Source organism: Ptychodera flava, chromosome 13, assembly GCF_041260155.1.
Source record: "Ptychodera flava strain L36383 chromosome 13, AS_Pfla_20210202, whole genome shotgun sequence".
Lineage (NCBI taxonomy): Eukaryota > Metazoa > Hemichordata > Enteropneusta > Ptychoderidae > Ptychodera > Ptychodera flava.
Genome location: NC_091940.1, coordinates 38,264,815 through 38,281,490, shown reverse-complemented (window position 1 = coordinate 38,281,490; position 16,676 = coordinate 38,264,815). Strand labels below are relative to the sequence as shown.

General features: G+C 36.8%; 1 protein-coding gene across 1 annotated transcript in view; it reads right to left on the bottom strand.

Annotated features, from left to right (window-relative positions):
• Window positions 1-320: 320 nt before the first annotated feature.
• The window catches only part of LOC139148402 (zinc finger protein ZFPM2-like), a 64,796-nt gene continuing 48,440 nt past the window's right edge, over window positions 321-16,676 (bottom strand). Inside the window, exons 5-7 of the mRNA XM_070719840.1 lie at window positions 3,212-8,051; window positions 1,502-1,999; window positions 321-1,417 (exon numbers count right to left, since the gene is read on the bottom strand). Of these exons, the coding sequence (XP_070575941.1) occupies window positions 4,666-8,051 (3,386 nt within the window). The 3' untranslated portion in view covers window positions 321-1,417; window positions 1,502-1,999; window positions 3,212-4,665. The remainder of the gene's footprint in view (window positions 1,418-1,501; window positions 2,000-3,211; window positions 8,052-16,676) is intronic.

The following is a 16,676-nucleotide window of genomic DNA, read 5'->3' as shown; positions in this document are numbered from 1 at the left end:
AAAACTTTACAAGACATAAATAACTCGGCTTCGCCTCGTACATTATGTCGTGCAAAGTTTGATTTCGTCCACTATGTGCCGGGAGGGGGTACATTATTGCTTAAACAAAAGAAAGCTAAGAGTATTAAAATTGCTGGCTGTACTGCCACAAATAAATTTTCAAAGGTTGCTAAGGGTATACTATTTAATCAAAGTTGCCCCGCTGAATTCAAAGTTTCATACATCTAATAATATCAGTATGAGCCTGTTTTAAATCATCAACTTCATTTTTTTCAGAACAAATTGAATCCTGTCTGAAATATAAATTCCACAAACATTGCTTTCTTCAAAGGTCTGAACTTTGCAGACTGTTTTATTGAGATGGTTGTGGAAAAGCGACACGTCTTTTCATGTCAATGGTTCATTTATCACCAGTCACTGTTGTACATGCAACACAGTCCGATGTACATGTGGTCACTGTTTGTTCTAGGATCTGGGAATGTTGATTTCATTTTACATATTTAAATGTCAATAAAATTTGTTTTGGAAAAATACAGTTGCTCAAAAAAAACTAGAAAACACACACACACACAAAAACAGCAAAAGCTGACATCATGGGCACTAATCTTCACGTACATGTTTAGAGTTGGTCAAACTGGCTGGATATATCATGGGTGTCATTTGTCCTGCTCGAATGTCAGTCTGAAGTTTCCAGCTTTGATTTTATGATAAGGTTTCTAATGTGCAAGGAATTCCTATCCTTCAATGAGGTTCATTTGATACATGGTGACTATCAGTCACGTCAACTTGATCCAGGCAAGTACTCAAATTATCCATATTTTGATGACATCCTTACCACTGTAATTGCCCCCATTAAACTTTAATGTGATAATGCAGTCACTTAAAACATGATTGACACAACAACTACCTTCTACTGAACCAGCACACTCTAGAGAACAATTACCATACAATGAAAATAAAACATCTCAAACACCATGATTGTACCCAGTTGTACTGGATAAATAATCTTCTCTCCTACGTACATTGCATATTTTGCAGTTGTTAACAGTGAAAACTTCACTTTTTCTAACCTAAAAGGCTTTGTCTACGACTTGGAAACAACATAAGTTTACTATGTTTTTAATTTCAATCCAGACAAAAAGAGAGTGCCAATGTGGCAGGACATCAGAGTATCATGGATGTAAAATGATATGAACATGACAGGTCAAACCTTTAGATACCTTGTTCACGCTTGTTTTAGAAGTCAAAATAGACTGTCATGTTTTCTGTAAATTTTACCATGGCTATCCCTGGATTTCACATGAAGAGTTTATGCCATAACATGTTTCTCTGTGACAATCTAAAACAAGTATTAGATACTTGAGGTAATTCCTGATATTTTTTTCTTTCCCTTTAAGCAATGTTCACCCCCAATTCCCTGTAAACAGGTCCACACTCACCATTGTAACAATGGGTTTGGGCCAAACCATGGTGGGGAAAGGGTTAAGGAATGTTCTCCCACCATCCATGCATTTCTAGTATTTCGTTACTACAGAAACAGTTACAATGACATGTCTGTTCATAATTTGCAGCACAAGTGGTCAAAGTCAATTCGGATGGTCGTCAATCTGGAATACTCCAATAATCTATAAAGAAGCTTGATGCAAAGTTTTTAAGTATTTCAATTCAAAAGGTGATCCCTTTGAGATGACATTGTTCTTTGGTACATGTATATCTCCATGAAGTTAACAGGTTTCTTTGAAAATCCTAACATAAGCTAGTACTGACAGCTTGTAGCAGTTTGCAAATTGGTACTCATAGGGCAGGAAAGGTTGAAAACAGTCTCTTAAAATCACAAGTGCAGTTGGCAATTTCTGCATTTACTTTATTTTAATGTTGCAATGACTAAGCGAGTCCCCAAGTTCACTAGAATTGGGAGTTACCCATGTCAGTTTACCCTGGCAACTGTATAAGGGCAAATGAGAGACTTCTGAATATTCAGTATTTTCACAGTAGGTTACTACTTTTAACAAGCGACCTAGCGGCCGATATAGCTCCGCTGTGTTTATGTAGAGAATAACTATTTTTGACACATGTTGATGAAGAAGGTGGAAATCTTTGATAGCTCAATGCAGTGGCCAGAAAAAAGTGGCTAAAATAGCTGCAAAAATACACAATTGAAGATTTCATCATACTTTGAATATATCACATCGGATCATCCCTAAGAACATGTCAACCAAAGCTATCTGATGAGTAGTTTTTTGAGAATAAAATTTTCTGACCAAAAATGGCAACAATTGCCCCCCCAAAAAAAAATGCAGATTTCATCATAATTTCAAAAGATCAAATTTAGTTCATCTATAGAAACCTGTATACCAAATGTCAAAGCTGTTAGACCAGTACTTTTTGAGAAACATGTTTTGACCAAAAATGGCTAAAATTGCCCCAAAAATTCAAAATTGCAGATTTCATCATAATTTCAAAAATATCATTTAGTTCATCTATAGAAACCTGTATACCAAATTTCAAAGCTATCAGATGAGTACTTTTTGAGAAACACATTTTTTGACCAAAAATGGCAAAAATTGCCCCAAAAATACAAAATTACAGATTTCATCAGAAATTCAATATATATTACTTAGTTCATCTATAGAAACCTGTATACCGAATTTCAAAACTATCAGACCAGTACTTTTTGAGAAATACATTTTTTGACCAAAAATGGCAAAAATTGCCTTAAAAATGCAAATTTGCATATTTCTGCACAATTTGACCAAATCTGAAATAGATCATCCCTAGGGACATATGTACCAAATATCAAAGCTATCTGACTGGTAGTTTTGAAGAAGAAGATTTTTAAAGATTTTTTTACCAAAAATGACAAAAATTGCCTTAAAAATACAAATATGCAAATTTTACCACGATTTGAACAAATCTGACTGAAGTCACCCTAAAGTAAACTGCATATCAAATTTCAAAGCAATCGGACAAGCGGTTTCAGAGAAGAAGATTTTTTTACCAAAAACACCAAAAAATGCCCCAAAAATACAATATGCAAATTTCACCACGATTTGAAGAAACTGAAGTGAGGTCACCCCAAGTGAACTGCATATAAAATTTCAAAGCAATTGGACTTGCAGTTTCAGAGGAGAAGGCAATTGTTGACGGACGACGACGGACGACGACGGAAAATCAACCTATTTGATAAGCTCCGCGTCGCTGACAGCGGAGCCTACTTTTAAAAATATGAATACAGTATTCTGGAATTTGGGAAACACCTTCTGATACATCATGTTCAGGAAACACTTCTTGGAATTTTAGATTTTCTGCATTTGCATCTAAATAATTGTTTACAACATAAATGTTTGGCCCAACATAACAACATTACAACATAATTGTTTACAACAAAAATAATTGTTTACAACAATAAATGTTCACAACAAAGTGAGAAAAGTGATGGATTGTAAACTTTTTGTCAACAATTTGATCAGAGTGCTTGCAGTCTTCAGATTCAAAAATACACTGACTTATATGTCATCAAAAATTCATTCAATTTAGGGAAGTGCATGTAATTTTGCTAATTTCCATTGGTGACAAATTGCTAACAACTGCAGCTTTTCAGCTTTTGTAGGCCTAACATTGTGTGAGAGTCTGCGTTGTATCAACCAATGTCTATGTGTATTACCAGGGGAAATCTCCCTTCTTATAAATCACAGAATCCTTCGCATGGAAAATCTAGTTTGTAATTACTATGAACCCAACCAATTGCAACAAGAATGCTCTTTTTCAATCTGCAAACTAGCTACACAATGAAGTGGTGTCAAGTGTATCATTTATTGTTATCTAGGAAAAGATTTTGCAATTCCGAAAGTAGATAAATGGGCTATTGATGGGTATTTTCATACTCCCATAACTACATAAGTCAATACAAATGAGCAGGGCATTCAATTCTGGCCCCTTGTACTGTTAGGTCACATGGCACTACTGACTAGGATACAAAGAAAAACTTCACTCATAATACATGGATGTTGAACTGAAGTTGAACATGTTTTTAGGCCATCATAACTTAAAAGACTTGTTGAAATAGAAAGGACAGTCTGAAAACAAACATTCAAACTGCAGGATTGCATGTTTCATCAGTGTACACTTTCTAATGATTTCTATCACACACTGAAATCCCACTAACAAAACTGACATATCTCCTCAAAGCATCCTTAATTGTAGACCATGAAAACACATCAGTTCAAATGTATGCAGTGATCATCAGGAAAGTTATTTCATCAGAAAAGACAAAAGTACAGTAAAAAATTACTAATCAGATTAAAAAAGTTAGCACACAACTTCTTTAAAAGACATAATTAAAGTGGTTCTAATTCTAAAATTACACTTGTAATTACATGTACAAGGATTATGCTGAATAATTCCACACTGGTGGTTGCATTTCTCTGAGAAGTATTTGGCTATATCACAACCGTGTGTAAAGTTATCTCCACTATCTTGTAATACACTACAAAATCATCCTGTCTTTCAGGCTGAACTCAAAAGTTAACTCAAAGAATACTGCTTCATAATGTGGCAAGACGTTGCTATAAAATTATTCAAAATAATATTTACATGATACTGTCACAGATATATTTGTCAATAAGACAAAGACTGTATTTTAATCTCCATTGTGGTTCTGGAATTTTACTTCACCGCATTGTCAGTATGATGGGAAGCACAGTAGAATTTCTTGTGTGCGACGAACGTGGACAGATTACTGAACTGGATATTGCATAACTTGCAGAGTTTGCTCTTGTGGTTAGAGGGACTCACTTTCTTAAGATTGGTGGGAGATTTCTCTCCCGGGTGTATGGCCACTGTACAGTTCAGGTTGCACTGGTTTGGAGACCCAGTGAATCGCATAGCTGGGCTATTAGCAGCACCTATAGGTAGCTCTCTGCTTTCAAACACAACGGAACCATCAGTCCCAGAGCAAGTGGCAGGAAAACTTGTGACGCCAGGTTGTTCACCAACTTCATCATCAGAGAGTTTTTCAGTTTTGATGTTGGGACTAGTGGCAATGTGGGTGACCAACTCTGATGTCTGACTGTTTGGAGAGTGGCTTGTTTCAAGAGAAGGTTCATTTGGAATGACTCTTATCACAGAGTCTCTTGCAGAGTGTCCATCTTCCGTCTTGATGACAATGCAGCTTTCAGCATCAGTGGCTGTACTCACAAACTGCTGAGTTGGGTCAGTATGGGTGATGTACACAACATTACCTGAGTCCACGCCATTAATGGCACTGACTTTTCTTGCTGAAGCAGCTGTAGCTGAGCTGGTTCTGGGAAGATTTTTGGTTTGCTTGGCAGTTGTCTCTGCAACAGTTCTAGAACCACAGCCATGACCATGGTTTGCCAGGATGGCTTCTTTTGTAGATGCCTTGAAACCGCACAGACCGCACTGATATGGTTTGTACTCACTGTGAGTTTTCAAGTGTTCATGGAGACAGGACAAGACAGCTGTTGCATACATACAGTATGGGCACTGAAACAGTCTACACTGGTGTTTCTTGTACTGTTTCTGGTCTAGGAAGGTCTGTTGACAGTGAACGCAAACCAGTATGTGAGCAGGTTCTGCAATCTTCACTACACTGTCAGCTGTACTGTCAGTCACTTCTGCTTTCTGTGGTAACACAACAGCTGTGCTTTGGGTTGCTGTGTGGTTAACATTTCCGGCTGTTCTGGTCCGGCGTCTCACTGGAACATTCGACTTGGAAGTGTCTGAAGATGCTACTGCTCTTCCGGAGCAATAGTAAGTCTTGTGGACGATGTAACTCTCCCTCCTTGAAAACTTGATATTACATAGAACACACTCAGTTGTATTTTCATCTTCTGAAGCTATCTCTTGTACAGGACTGTTGTTCTGCTCACTGGACATCCTGACTTGATTTTCATCAGTGGAATCTGGTTCTTCTTTGACTCGTATCTGTGGAATTGACTCATTTGAAGTGACTACAGTTTGACTAGCTTCTGGTGAAGAGGCAATGCTCCTTGTTTCATTTAACTCTTTTTGCTGAATTTCAGGGACGTCAGTCTGCTTCTGACCAACAGGTGAAGAAAGGGTCTGGTCTGGGCATTCTTGTTTGACTGTGAGGACCATACTCCCACGGGAGGGGCAGCTTGATACTGATGGTGACTTTGGACTCCAAATACCACACTGGATGCTAGATTGGCTATCCTTACTAGGTACCATTTCACCGCTACTAGGACTCCCGCTGGGACTTGCATAGGACTCACTACCTTGGTTTGAATGCTGATTGTCAGAACTGGTCACTGACCGTGATTCCTTGCTAACTGTATGGTAAGACCCCGCTGCAGCAGATGGGAAATTTTTCATATAAGCCACAGCGCTGCCATTTGCAGTGTCACTCTGTTGTTTATTGTCCACTTTTGGTGGGTGATGACTTGCACAGTAATACTTCTTATGGGCTAAATAACTTTCTTCTTTACTATAACTGATATCACATTCATAGCATTTATACTCTATGACCTGTGGATGTGCTGCAATGGGTACGTTCATGACTGGTATGTAAGTTATCTGTGGTCGCAAACTTGGCAATGGAAGTGGCATGACTTTGACAGCAGTTTCCTTGTCTGGTGTTGATTTTTTGCTCTTCAAACTCAAGTCTAAAGGCTGCTCACTCCCGCTAGCCCTGGCTGTTGCTGCTGCTCCTGACTCCGCAGGAATAATGTTTGGTGAATTCATGGATGTTACGCCTTGTAGACTTTGGACAGATACTGGTGGTACTGGGAGTACAACACTGTACATAGCAGATGAAGGTACTGGTATGGTACCTGGGATGGCTGAGATCATCATGGTTGGTCTAGTGTGGGGCTCTGCATACTTGAAATTTTTACTACCAGTAGCTGTCACATTCATTGGAGCCAGGGTAGATACACTGCTGCCCTTCTTATGGTCTCTTTCCTTGGCTGGTTGCCCTTGGGAAGACACAACACCCTCTGTTTGATGAGCTTCGTTGCCTTTTCCCCTGTTTCTCATCATTGCTTTCGGGTTGTGATGCCGTGTTGCACAGTAATAGGTTTTGTGTACCAGAAAATTCTTATGAGAATTGAAATGGATGTTACATTCAAAGCACATGTTACTATCATCCACTTGGACCATTTCAGTGTCACCGGTAACTTGTGTTTGAACTTCTGTCTTGATCTGACCTTTTCTTTCAACCAGGGATTCACTGCTCTGGTCAGTCTCATCATTCTCTCTTGTATTTCTCTTTTTGTTTGAAGTAGATTTACTTGGCTGTTTGCTTTCTTCAGCTCTGTTTTCAATTGAAGATTCTTCACTTGAACAAGTGCTCAGCCTCATGTCACTCTCATTTTCTGACTCATCTTCCAAGTGTTTTTCATCGACAGACTGGCCCATGGCGAGGGCCACTGCTCTCTTTACAGTGTTAGTGGAGATTCTCTTCACAGTTCCCTCAGTGGTGTGTTCCGTACTGGGGTGTCTTTCCAGCATATGTAACATCAGCTGGGATCGGCTCATGAAAACCATGCTGCACTTCTCGCACGTCTGTGGTTCTTGTGATACGTGACTGATGGAGTGTTCTTGAAATAGGACTTCGCTTTCTGTTTCAAATGCACACACTGTGCACTTGAAGACATTTTGACCGCTCTCATCAGGGCCGCTTAGACTAAGCTCAGAACCCTGAGAATCTTGATCTAAGTTGCATGGTGATGTTACTGATGAGCTACACTGAGGATGCTCAGTTTTGCCACATGCATATCCATGCACAGTGACGCAATGTTCATCCAGACTGCTCCTACTGCTAAAGCTGAGTAGACAACTCCTACAACGCAGCAATGAGTTACAATCCAAGTTGCTATGCAGGCCAGGTGAGGTTGACGGAGTGCTCCCATCATCACTGCTGTTAGACTGGCAAGTTAACTTTCTCTTCTTGAGAGGTGGATGGAGTGACTCTGATGCAGAACCTCTACAGTAGAACTTTTTGTGTGCTTGGTAGTTGCTCTCACACTGGAAGATGATACCACAGCTACTGCATCTGAATAGGTGATCTGTGAACAGTTAAGAAACAAAGAGTGATGAATATCCAGCTATAGTTCTGATTGTAGTACAATTGGCTTATCATATACCATCTTCTTACACATAGTAGGCATCTCAGAACTGAAAGATTTAAAGTTGGTACTAGAGAAACAAATTACTGATATCTGAATTCAAAATGGCTGTTATGCCTATGTTAATGCTTGGTAGATAACACAGGAGATGTGCGAAATCAGTTTAACTTTACAGGGAAAAAAATTATTTGTGATTTTCACAAAAACATGATGGGGAAAACTTAACAAGTTTCCAAATGAGTCCTCAGAATCAGCATAACAGTGGAGTAGTGTAAAGATTTAGTGCCCTAGGCACATCCTATCTTGCCATGAAAAATAGATTAACTTTGATATGAAAAATCTGAGTACACTGATGCTCAAAATGCTCCTATGAGTATGAACAAAGAGCTCTCTGAGTTAAAAAGCATAGCCTTCTTTAGAGGCTCTTGCATTTCAAAAAGTGCTGTTTACAGATATGAACTGTCAACTCTGTGATATAGACATCTGTATACTGCAATCAACCATTACTTACAATTAAAGTATTTATAACTCCAAGCACACTTTGTGCAATTCCCAAACCATTGGAGCATCTGCATAACCACAACCAGAAAGCACTCAATAGCTTCTAGTTTTCAAGTACAACTTCAATAGAAACCTACCTCTGCATTTTTTATGGAAACTATAACTTATTTAATCAGAACATCAAGTACCTGGGCAATAAAGTCTACAAGGAAAGACACTCTCCGTATACTAAACAACCTTGCATGTCCTACAGTATGGTAGTTTTCAATGTTCTAATAAATTTCTCTGAAATATTGAATACTTTTCACACAGGAGAGCTGTTGCTACATGCTGCCTGATTTCTTTATGACAATCATTGAGCAGTAAGGCCCACTGATAACACATCTCTATTTTTCTACATGCCAATACCTCATAGATCATCCCTTTTCTTCACTTTATCTGTCCTTGACATTCACTTCAGATTACAAACACTGACATGAACTACAATCATTTGAACCATAGTTCTGATAACTAGCTCCCTTTAAAACAAAGGCACTGAACTTGGTTAAATTACCCACAAATTATAAGATTACTTAAGAATTCTTGACCTTTTATCTCTACAAGGCTAGAACAATCCAAGAGCTGACAGAATTGATAGAACAGAGTTCAACTAATGTTGTTGTAAATTTTGTAATAACAACTGTGTTCCCATTCAAAAAAGTGTTTACAAAGTCTCAAAACAGAAACAATACTTTTTGTGTTAACTAGATGTGACAATTCTATTATGACACTTTGCTCATCAGACAAAAATCAGTGACCATGATTATGATTATGATTATGGTGATGTTTAATAAGAGAAAGACAAATTAAAATGCAAGTTGGCAACCATGTTTCATAGCATTTTTTGGGTTATATTGATAGTTGCTATTGCACTGAGAAATGTTATAATATCATGATAGGTCAGATGAAAGACAGACTCACCAAGTGGTTATAAAGTAAGCAGTACAGCATTTTGTTAGACAGTCAGCTGTTTGGAATATGATGGACAGATAAAAACTGGAACTTTATAAACGTTCACTATGTTATTTTATCTCATAAATGTACAGTGTGTCTGAAAATGTGATTAAAGTTTTTAACCCTGAAAGAAATTAAAAATGACAATTTTGATCTCAGATAAAATTTCCGGTAATCTCAGAAATTGATATAGCTGTTTGGTACACACGTCAAACATGCCAACAACTGCAGACAAGCTTATGAAAGCCTGCAATTCACACATATGATACACATCCAACGAGTAATAAACAAAGAATGATAAATTGATACAGGCTGTTCATAAAAAGTGAGGATATTGCATTTCTGTCCTATCAAGTCGAGGCACTTGCTTTATCACAGCAGTATCTTTAATTAAAAACTACCTCATCTCTTTGTCATGGTCTAACCATGGTTATGATACAGTTGTTTCACAAAACCAACACCCTACTATGCATATCAATTGACTTGAGCAGTTTTGCATTTATAGAAAATCTATTTCTATCTAGTCTGGATCTTGCTGTGAAATAATGATTTTACGTCCTTTGTTGGGATTAAATGCGGCTATATCCAATAGCCAGATATATGATTTATGTGAGGTGTCTTCAGTTTAACATGTCCTATTGGTAGTTGTTAAAATTTGCTAACTTGAATAGAAACATGCCTACCTACCACTGTAATTGAGTATAGTTGCCATTGTGACTTAGATGGCAACTTATTGCACTGTTTATGTTTAGTTATTGCCCTCTTACTGAAACTAGTACTGAACGTGAAAGACTTTAAACTTTTGCTCAAACTTTCCTAAAGCAAACTTTCAACTATTCTCTTTCAAAATTAATAATAAGAGTTAGGGGTCATTATGCAAATTTATGTACTACAAGTAAAAATAACCATAAATTTATCAATGTTTGAAATTCAAAATGGCGGCATTCCTGTGTAAACTCTATGGGAAACAATTCTAATAGCTCCTCAGCATATAAAACTGAGGAGCTAAAAATTAAATTCAGCTTATCAATGCAGCCAGTACATGTGTAAACTGCATTGTTATTGTTGAAAAGTGACTTCTGGTCCATATAAGAATTCAAATGTAAACAATAACAATGCATTTTACACATATAGACGATATATAAGTTGACAAGCTAAATAGTGGGTGTATCAACATTCTTTGGGGAGTAGAATAAGAAGTTGCAATTGACTTACAAAACAAAAATAATGGAAATATCATCAAAAGTTAGCATTACTGTAAAATTATTCAAGAATACAAAAGACAATTAAAACTATTCAAGAAAGATTAAACTATTTCTTCAATAATAATATCTTAGCGTAGTTTTTTATTGTGGGGTTACACACCAAGGGTGTACTGACCCTAGTGTTGTTAATCTTCATGAGTCTACATGATTGTGTCTTCTCTTTAATTAAACAACAGGTGTGATGAATACTTGGACTGAAATCTGTAAATATCTTACAGGCTGAATATGAACATGAAATCTGTAAACGGTACAGATTTCCTGTAGTTGGCACAATGATCAATGTCTTCCACAGTGGCCCATTCTCATTTTTAGGTCAGTGCTTTCACTGTCACACCTGTGTCTTGCAATTTATTACCACACACTGTACAAGACCGCTAACAACTACTTCCACTTTCATTCTCTCTCTCTAAATCAGATTTCATTAAGACTCCGAAAGACATCTTCCCCTCTCCCACAATACATATATCATCCCGATTAAGTATTATCCCATAAAGCTATTTGTCTTTGAAACATGGAAGTCTCACAAAATGTTGAGTTTGAGGGACTCCAAGCTGATTCCACACATTCCCTGTTGTAATAGCCTCTGAAATGATTTCTGATTGCTGGAATGAATTGGACCTTGGATCATCTGTGGCCATGCTATTTCATTTCCTTTTCTAGTCCCAGCACCCTGCATACATGTATGTCTGAGACCTACAGATTTATACAGTGGGCTGGCCAAGAATGTGATTGATTGTTCGATTTGATGTATTTCAAATGTTGACTTCACAGGTCACTGACAGTTAAATTTGTCATCTTGTGTTGTGTAAGTGATTTTGTTCCTGTAAAATTAATCTATGCATGTTCTTTGTAGAAGCTGGCGCCATTTCCCAAATCTATGCATGTATAACAAGGACAGGCTTTATTAGTCTAAGAATGAATTTGTCTGCCTGTTTGTAAAGCAACATGCTAGCAGTAAAGCTCTGAAAGCTTCAATAATTACACTTACAATCAAGTTACCTCTCAATTTTTGTGTACAGACGTCACAAACACAAAACCAAAGGAAGATATAACTCAAATGATCATATGGTTGAATTCTGCCTAGCCATACTAACTGTGATTTGATTGCGCCATGTACTGTACACCATGTATTGGCACAGAATACTTTAACCTTTGACTGCATTTATATAAAGACTTAAAAGCAAAACTTTTCTGTGCAGTTATGCAAGCCTTACAGTCATTGAAAAGGGGTTGGATGGGTTAATCATCAGACAGTGATGTGTGCATGCACTTAGTTTGAATACCAGTAGATTAGCATTGACTAAAACATCAGTAAAGACACAATCAGTAGAGAACCTGTAAGTACACCAGCTAATGTAAGGGATGACGTCTCCCATTCATGGATCTTCCTCTCAATTCCATTTGTATCTGTATTTTCTTTCAAGTCTACAAACCCACTTCAGACTGACAATCAAATGTTGAATACAGAAAAAATGAAAACAGTTTGATTCGTTCATTCTAAGTTCCAATATGCTTTCATAGACAAATATGACACAGAGTGTCAGTCTTAGCCTGTTTATTAATCTTTTCACACTGTAATGGTTTGAGATGACACTGCATTCACTTATGCTAAAGGATAATGCAAACTTAGAATGGTTTACTCTGCAAAGTGGAGGTTCACATACATTATCATAATATGTGTTATATATTATATACCAGTATACGTTATATTAATATAATATGCCTGCTGAACCAGTCGATCGGTCTTCAGTTCTCAGTCACACTACAATGACTATAATTTGACTGGTAGAATTTGTATTCTGTGTAATATAGGGAAAATCTGAGCACCTGCTGAGCATTCTCTATTTTCTTATCTGAGTTCATAGATGATCAGCACAGTGTGTTTTCTGCCAACATTCAGCTACAGGTTAATCATTCTTGACAGAAGCTTGAATGTCAAACTGTGAAGTATGGAGGTATGGTACAAAGTTGCTCAGAGCAACAGCCCTAATGCACTCATCATAAGTATGAATGTACCGTAATGTTATCCCCAGTTTGCTATTTATCATTTTAATAACAAAATCAAGCCAAAATAATATGGTGCACGATATACCTCATAAAATATATATAGCATGTCTTGTGGAACTTTGCCATCACTTTATATAATATAGTGATGAAGATATTTTACCGTTTTGACTCCTGCTTCCCAAACTGCATTTCATGTCACACCATTGGAAAGTAATTGGGTCACATCACTGGTGCCAGGGATATAAGAACTAAATGATTGAGTACAGTGTACATACATAAAACTGACACGTTATAGTAGGTGACATACACACTTGTACCATAAACATCAAATCTAGCTCCACTGCACTGGGAATGAAACCTAGGAAACACACAATACCATCTGGTTTATTCTCCGTCACTTACACTCAGTTATACGAGTGTGTTGTGTAATGCGTTTTCTGAATACTTGTGGAAGAGAATCTCATCTCCTCATGGACTAGGAAATTACTGGTCATAAAAGTGACCTGACACTCTATAGTATGCGTATGACACTCTTCCATTTGATTAGAACAGCTGCTATGCTATGTGTTAATTCCCATATCTCAATGCATGATTTGAGATCTGACACACACTGACTTTTTTGTAGGTTTATTAAACTGCCTGTCTCATAAAACTAATATAACAGACCTGGTCATAAAATCTGCCAAGGAAATTTCGCAAGGTTGGAGCTATCAAGTCACATGCTTGTATAAAGGATACAGCTCATGTACCAACAGTTGTTAATTTCAACATTTGAAATGGCAGGTTTTCCTTTCCATCATTATGTGCCATTCTATGATGTAATAAATAAACCTTTGAATGTGTACTTTCAGTTGCAACCTAGAGCTACATTGAGGGATGGTGATTTAAATTTACCTAGCAACAAGAAACAGTACAGGCTAGTTGCAACTCATGATGAAACCTGCCTTAGGCAGACTAGCATAAATCTTTGATGGTGGGGACCTTTTACATCTACGCCGGAAATTTCTGTTCCTGTCCATATATTGTTCAAGGGTGGCGTGATGGGAATGGCCAGATGTCTTAAATGCTGGAAATTGAGTATCCATAAATTATAGGTGAAATCAAAGTTCACCTTCAAAGCAGAGTGTGTGTGTCAGTGTTACATGTACTTTTGACTGCTTGATGATCATTTAACTTGGACATTAGGAAATCAGGTTAATGGACATCACAGGTGAGATACCTGTTCACTTGAAGAAACCAACATCCCTACAGTCACATTGCTTTTATTAATGGACTAACCTCTGATCAGTAGTGCACATGTACGGTAAATTTCTCAGCTCTATATACATGCATATAATTGGTAAGTATGGAAATATGTTTGAAAATTGCCCCATAGGTGGAGATTGATGGTACAAATGTGTGCCATTGTCCTCATAAAATGGAAAGCCATTAATACTCTCATGGTGGCTATTGAAGTATATGTGATTGCTGCCATACGATAGCTAATGTCCATCAGAGAATTTGAAATATATTGGCACAAACACATTGACATCCATCCTAACAACTACCGTAGTCATGATAACGCTATTGACTGCAAATGGATCAAGCTCCTTTCCAAATTTCGCAAAATAATGAAAATATATCCTCTATTCTCATTACTTTGTCCAAAATCTAAAATAATGTATTGAGTCATTTGATAACAATGTAGTCATCTAACACCATTAGAAGTATGTGTTCTGCATGTCAGTTACTGTGTTTGTATCACCTACTCTTGCCAATAACACAGATCACCTTCATTAAGCTGTATATGTGTAGTCATCTTTGGTCCATATCTCCATTACAAGTGTATTTTGGTTGGATCTGTAAAGAGACCCTCTGGAATACAAATCTGCAAATTCTAATCTGTCACTGAACACAAATAGAAGAATTACAGTGACTTGGACACACACATTGCCAGGTTTTCAATCTTTTCTCCTGCAGCTAAGACGTATCAGTTTGCCCATAGTGTAGATAGAAACCGTTCAACCTATTTACAAGTACTTGGCCTATATTGTCCACTGTTCTCCATGTTTCAAGAGTCACCATGGACAAGTGTAATGAGCCTTCACAAGTTTACCTTAGGGTCATCTGCAAATGACTTCTTACTGTATGTGAATATCTGTTAAAATCATGTGCCTACTGGCCATGAAGTGATTAAATGTACAAGGTCCATATCAAATACAACTAATGAGATTATTTTATTTACCATTTAACCAGAATGCCACATTTTAGCATGCAATTATTTTGCATCACAAGGGAGTTTATAAGGGATGAGGTCATAAATTTAAAATCAGATATAAAGACTTAATAGTGTATGTTAATTTTAATTCTTGTAAACTCAACTTAGATTACCAGAGCAATAACACAAAACAAATTCAAAATTTCACCTATCAAGGTATTATGCATAACTTACACCTTAAAGTATATTGTGTACATCAGAACTTGCTCAATCCGGTCAAAACAACTAACAAACTTGCCTGATATGCAAATTCTCTTAAGCTCTTTCCTGTTTTCAGTGAAACAGGCATTTTATCAAAAATGCAAATTTTTCCTTTAGTTTTTCATTATTAATTCTTCCAGTTATTTAAACCTATCTAACAGATAGAAATTTTAAGGGGTGTAATCAATCTCCCTACTAAAATAATTAAGTTTTGTATCTGACATCCAACTTTTGACATTGTCCTAAGTTATGAGAGCACTTTGCAATATATAGATAAATCTGCTCTTTTCTGTTTAAAGAAAGCACTCAACAAAGTGTAACAAAACATTAATTGAATACACTCTACAGGTTGCAAGTATACCATCTCTGATACAATGGATCAATATTTTAATTAGAATTTGCCTAAAACCAAAGTTCAAAGTGTATGCAAATGAGTAATAAGTTTACAGGTAGAGGAAGACAAAAATCTTACCATGTCTTAATTTTACCATGAAGATTTCATGTACTGACCAGTATAACAATTGACACAGCAGATATGCCAAAATGCAAAAGTTCATCAAATATGCAAATCAAGAAACAAATTTAGGAGTAAATCTCCATCAGCTGTTAATCTACTCTCATCTTAAGTTTTAATGGAATACATGTTCTAAACGCTGTTTTAGAGCCCCACTTACCAAATTTCAAAAGTTAATCACATGTACAAACTAGAAAATACATACATGTACCTGGCAGTTCTGATTAAGTTGTTATTACTTCTATATCTCCCATTGCAGATTTTTAATTATTGGTATGTAACGTATGCAAAAATGATTCTGGATAAATTTTATGGCCATTTGATTACCATGGAATGCATTAGCGGCTAGACACAGACAAGCAACAGATGCTGAAGCAATTTTTTTCTGGTTTATTGCTGAATTTGATATTATTATACAGTAAATTTTGTAACAGCCTACATTGAAGTGTACTTTTCCTGCGCAAATAATTCCTGTTCCAAGAGCTGACAATACCAGGTACATAATGTATTGATTTGCCATTTTCAACTTTTGGTTTTCACCACTGTGTGAAAGGGTGACATTTATGTTGTGACCCCTATTCAAAACTTATTCTTCATAACGGATAAAAATGATGATAAAATGTGTGTGACGTACATACATGTACATTATTCAAAGCCTCATTTAAACCATGCAGGCAACATGCTGAAGCGACAGCAGTCGATAGACCGAGTGTCACATGCTGGATGAGTGATATCTGATAAGATACAAAGAAGCTAACCAAGACTGAACACTCTATTATCTGCTAGCTTGCCCACACAACCTTTTCATAATTTTTCCAAAACAGCCT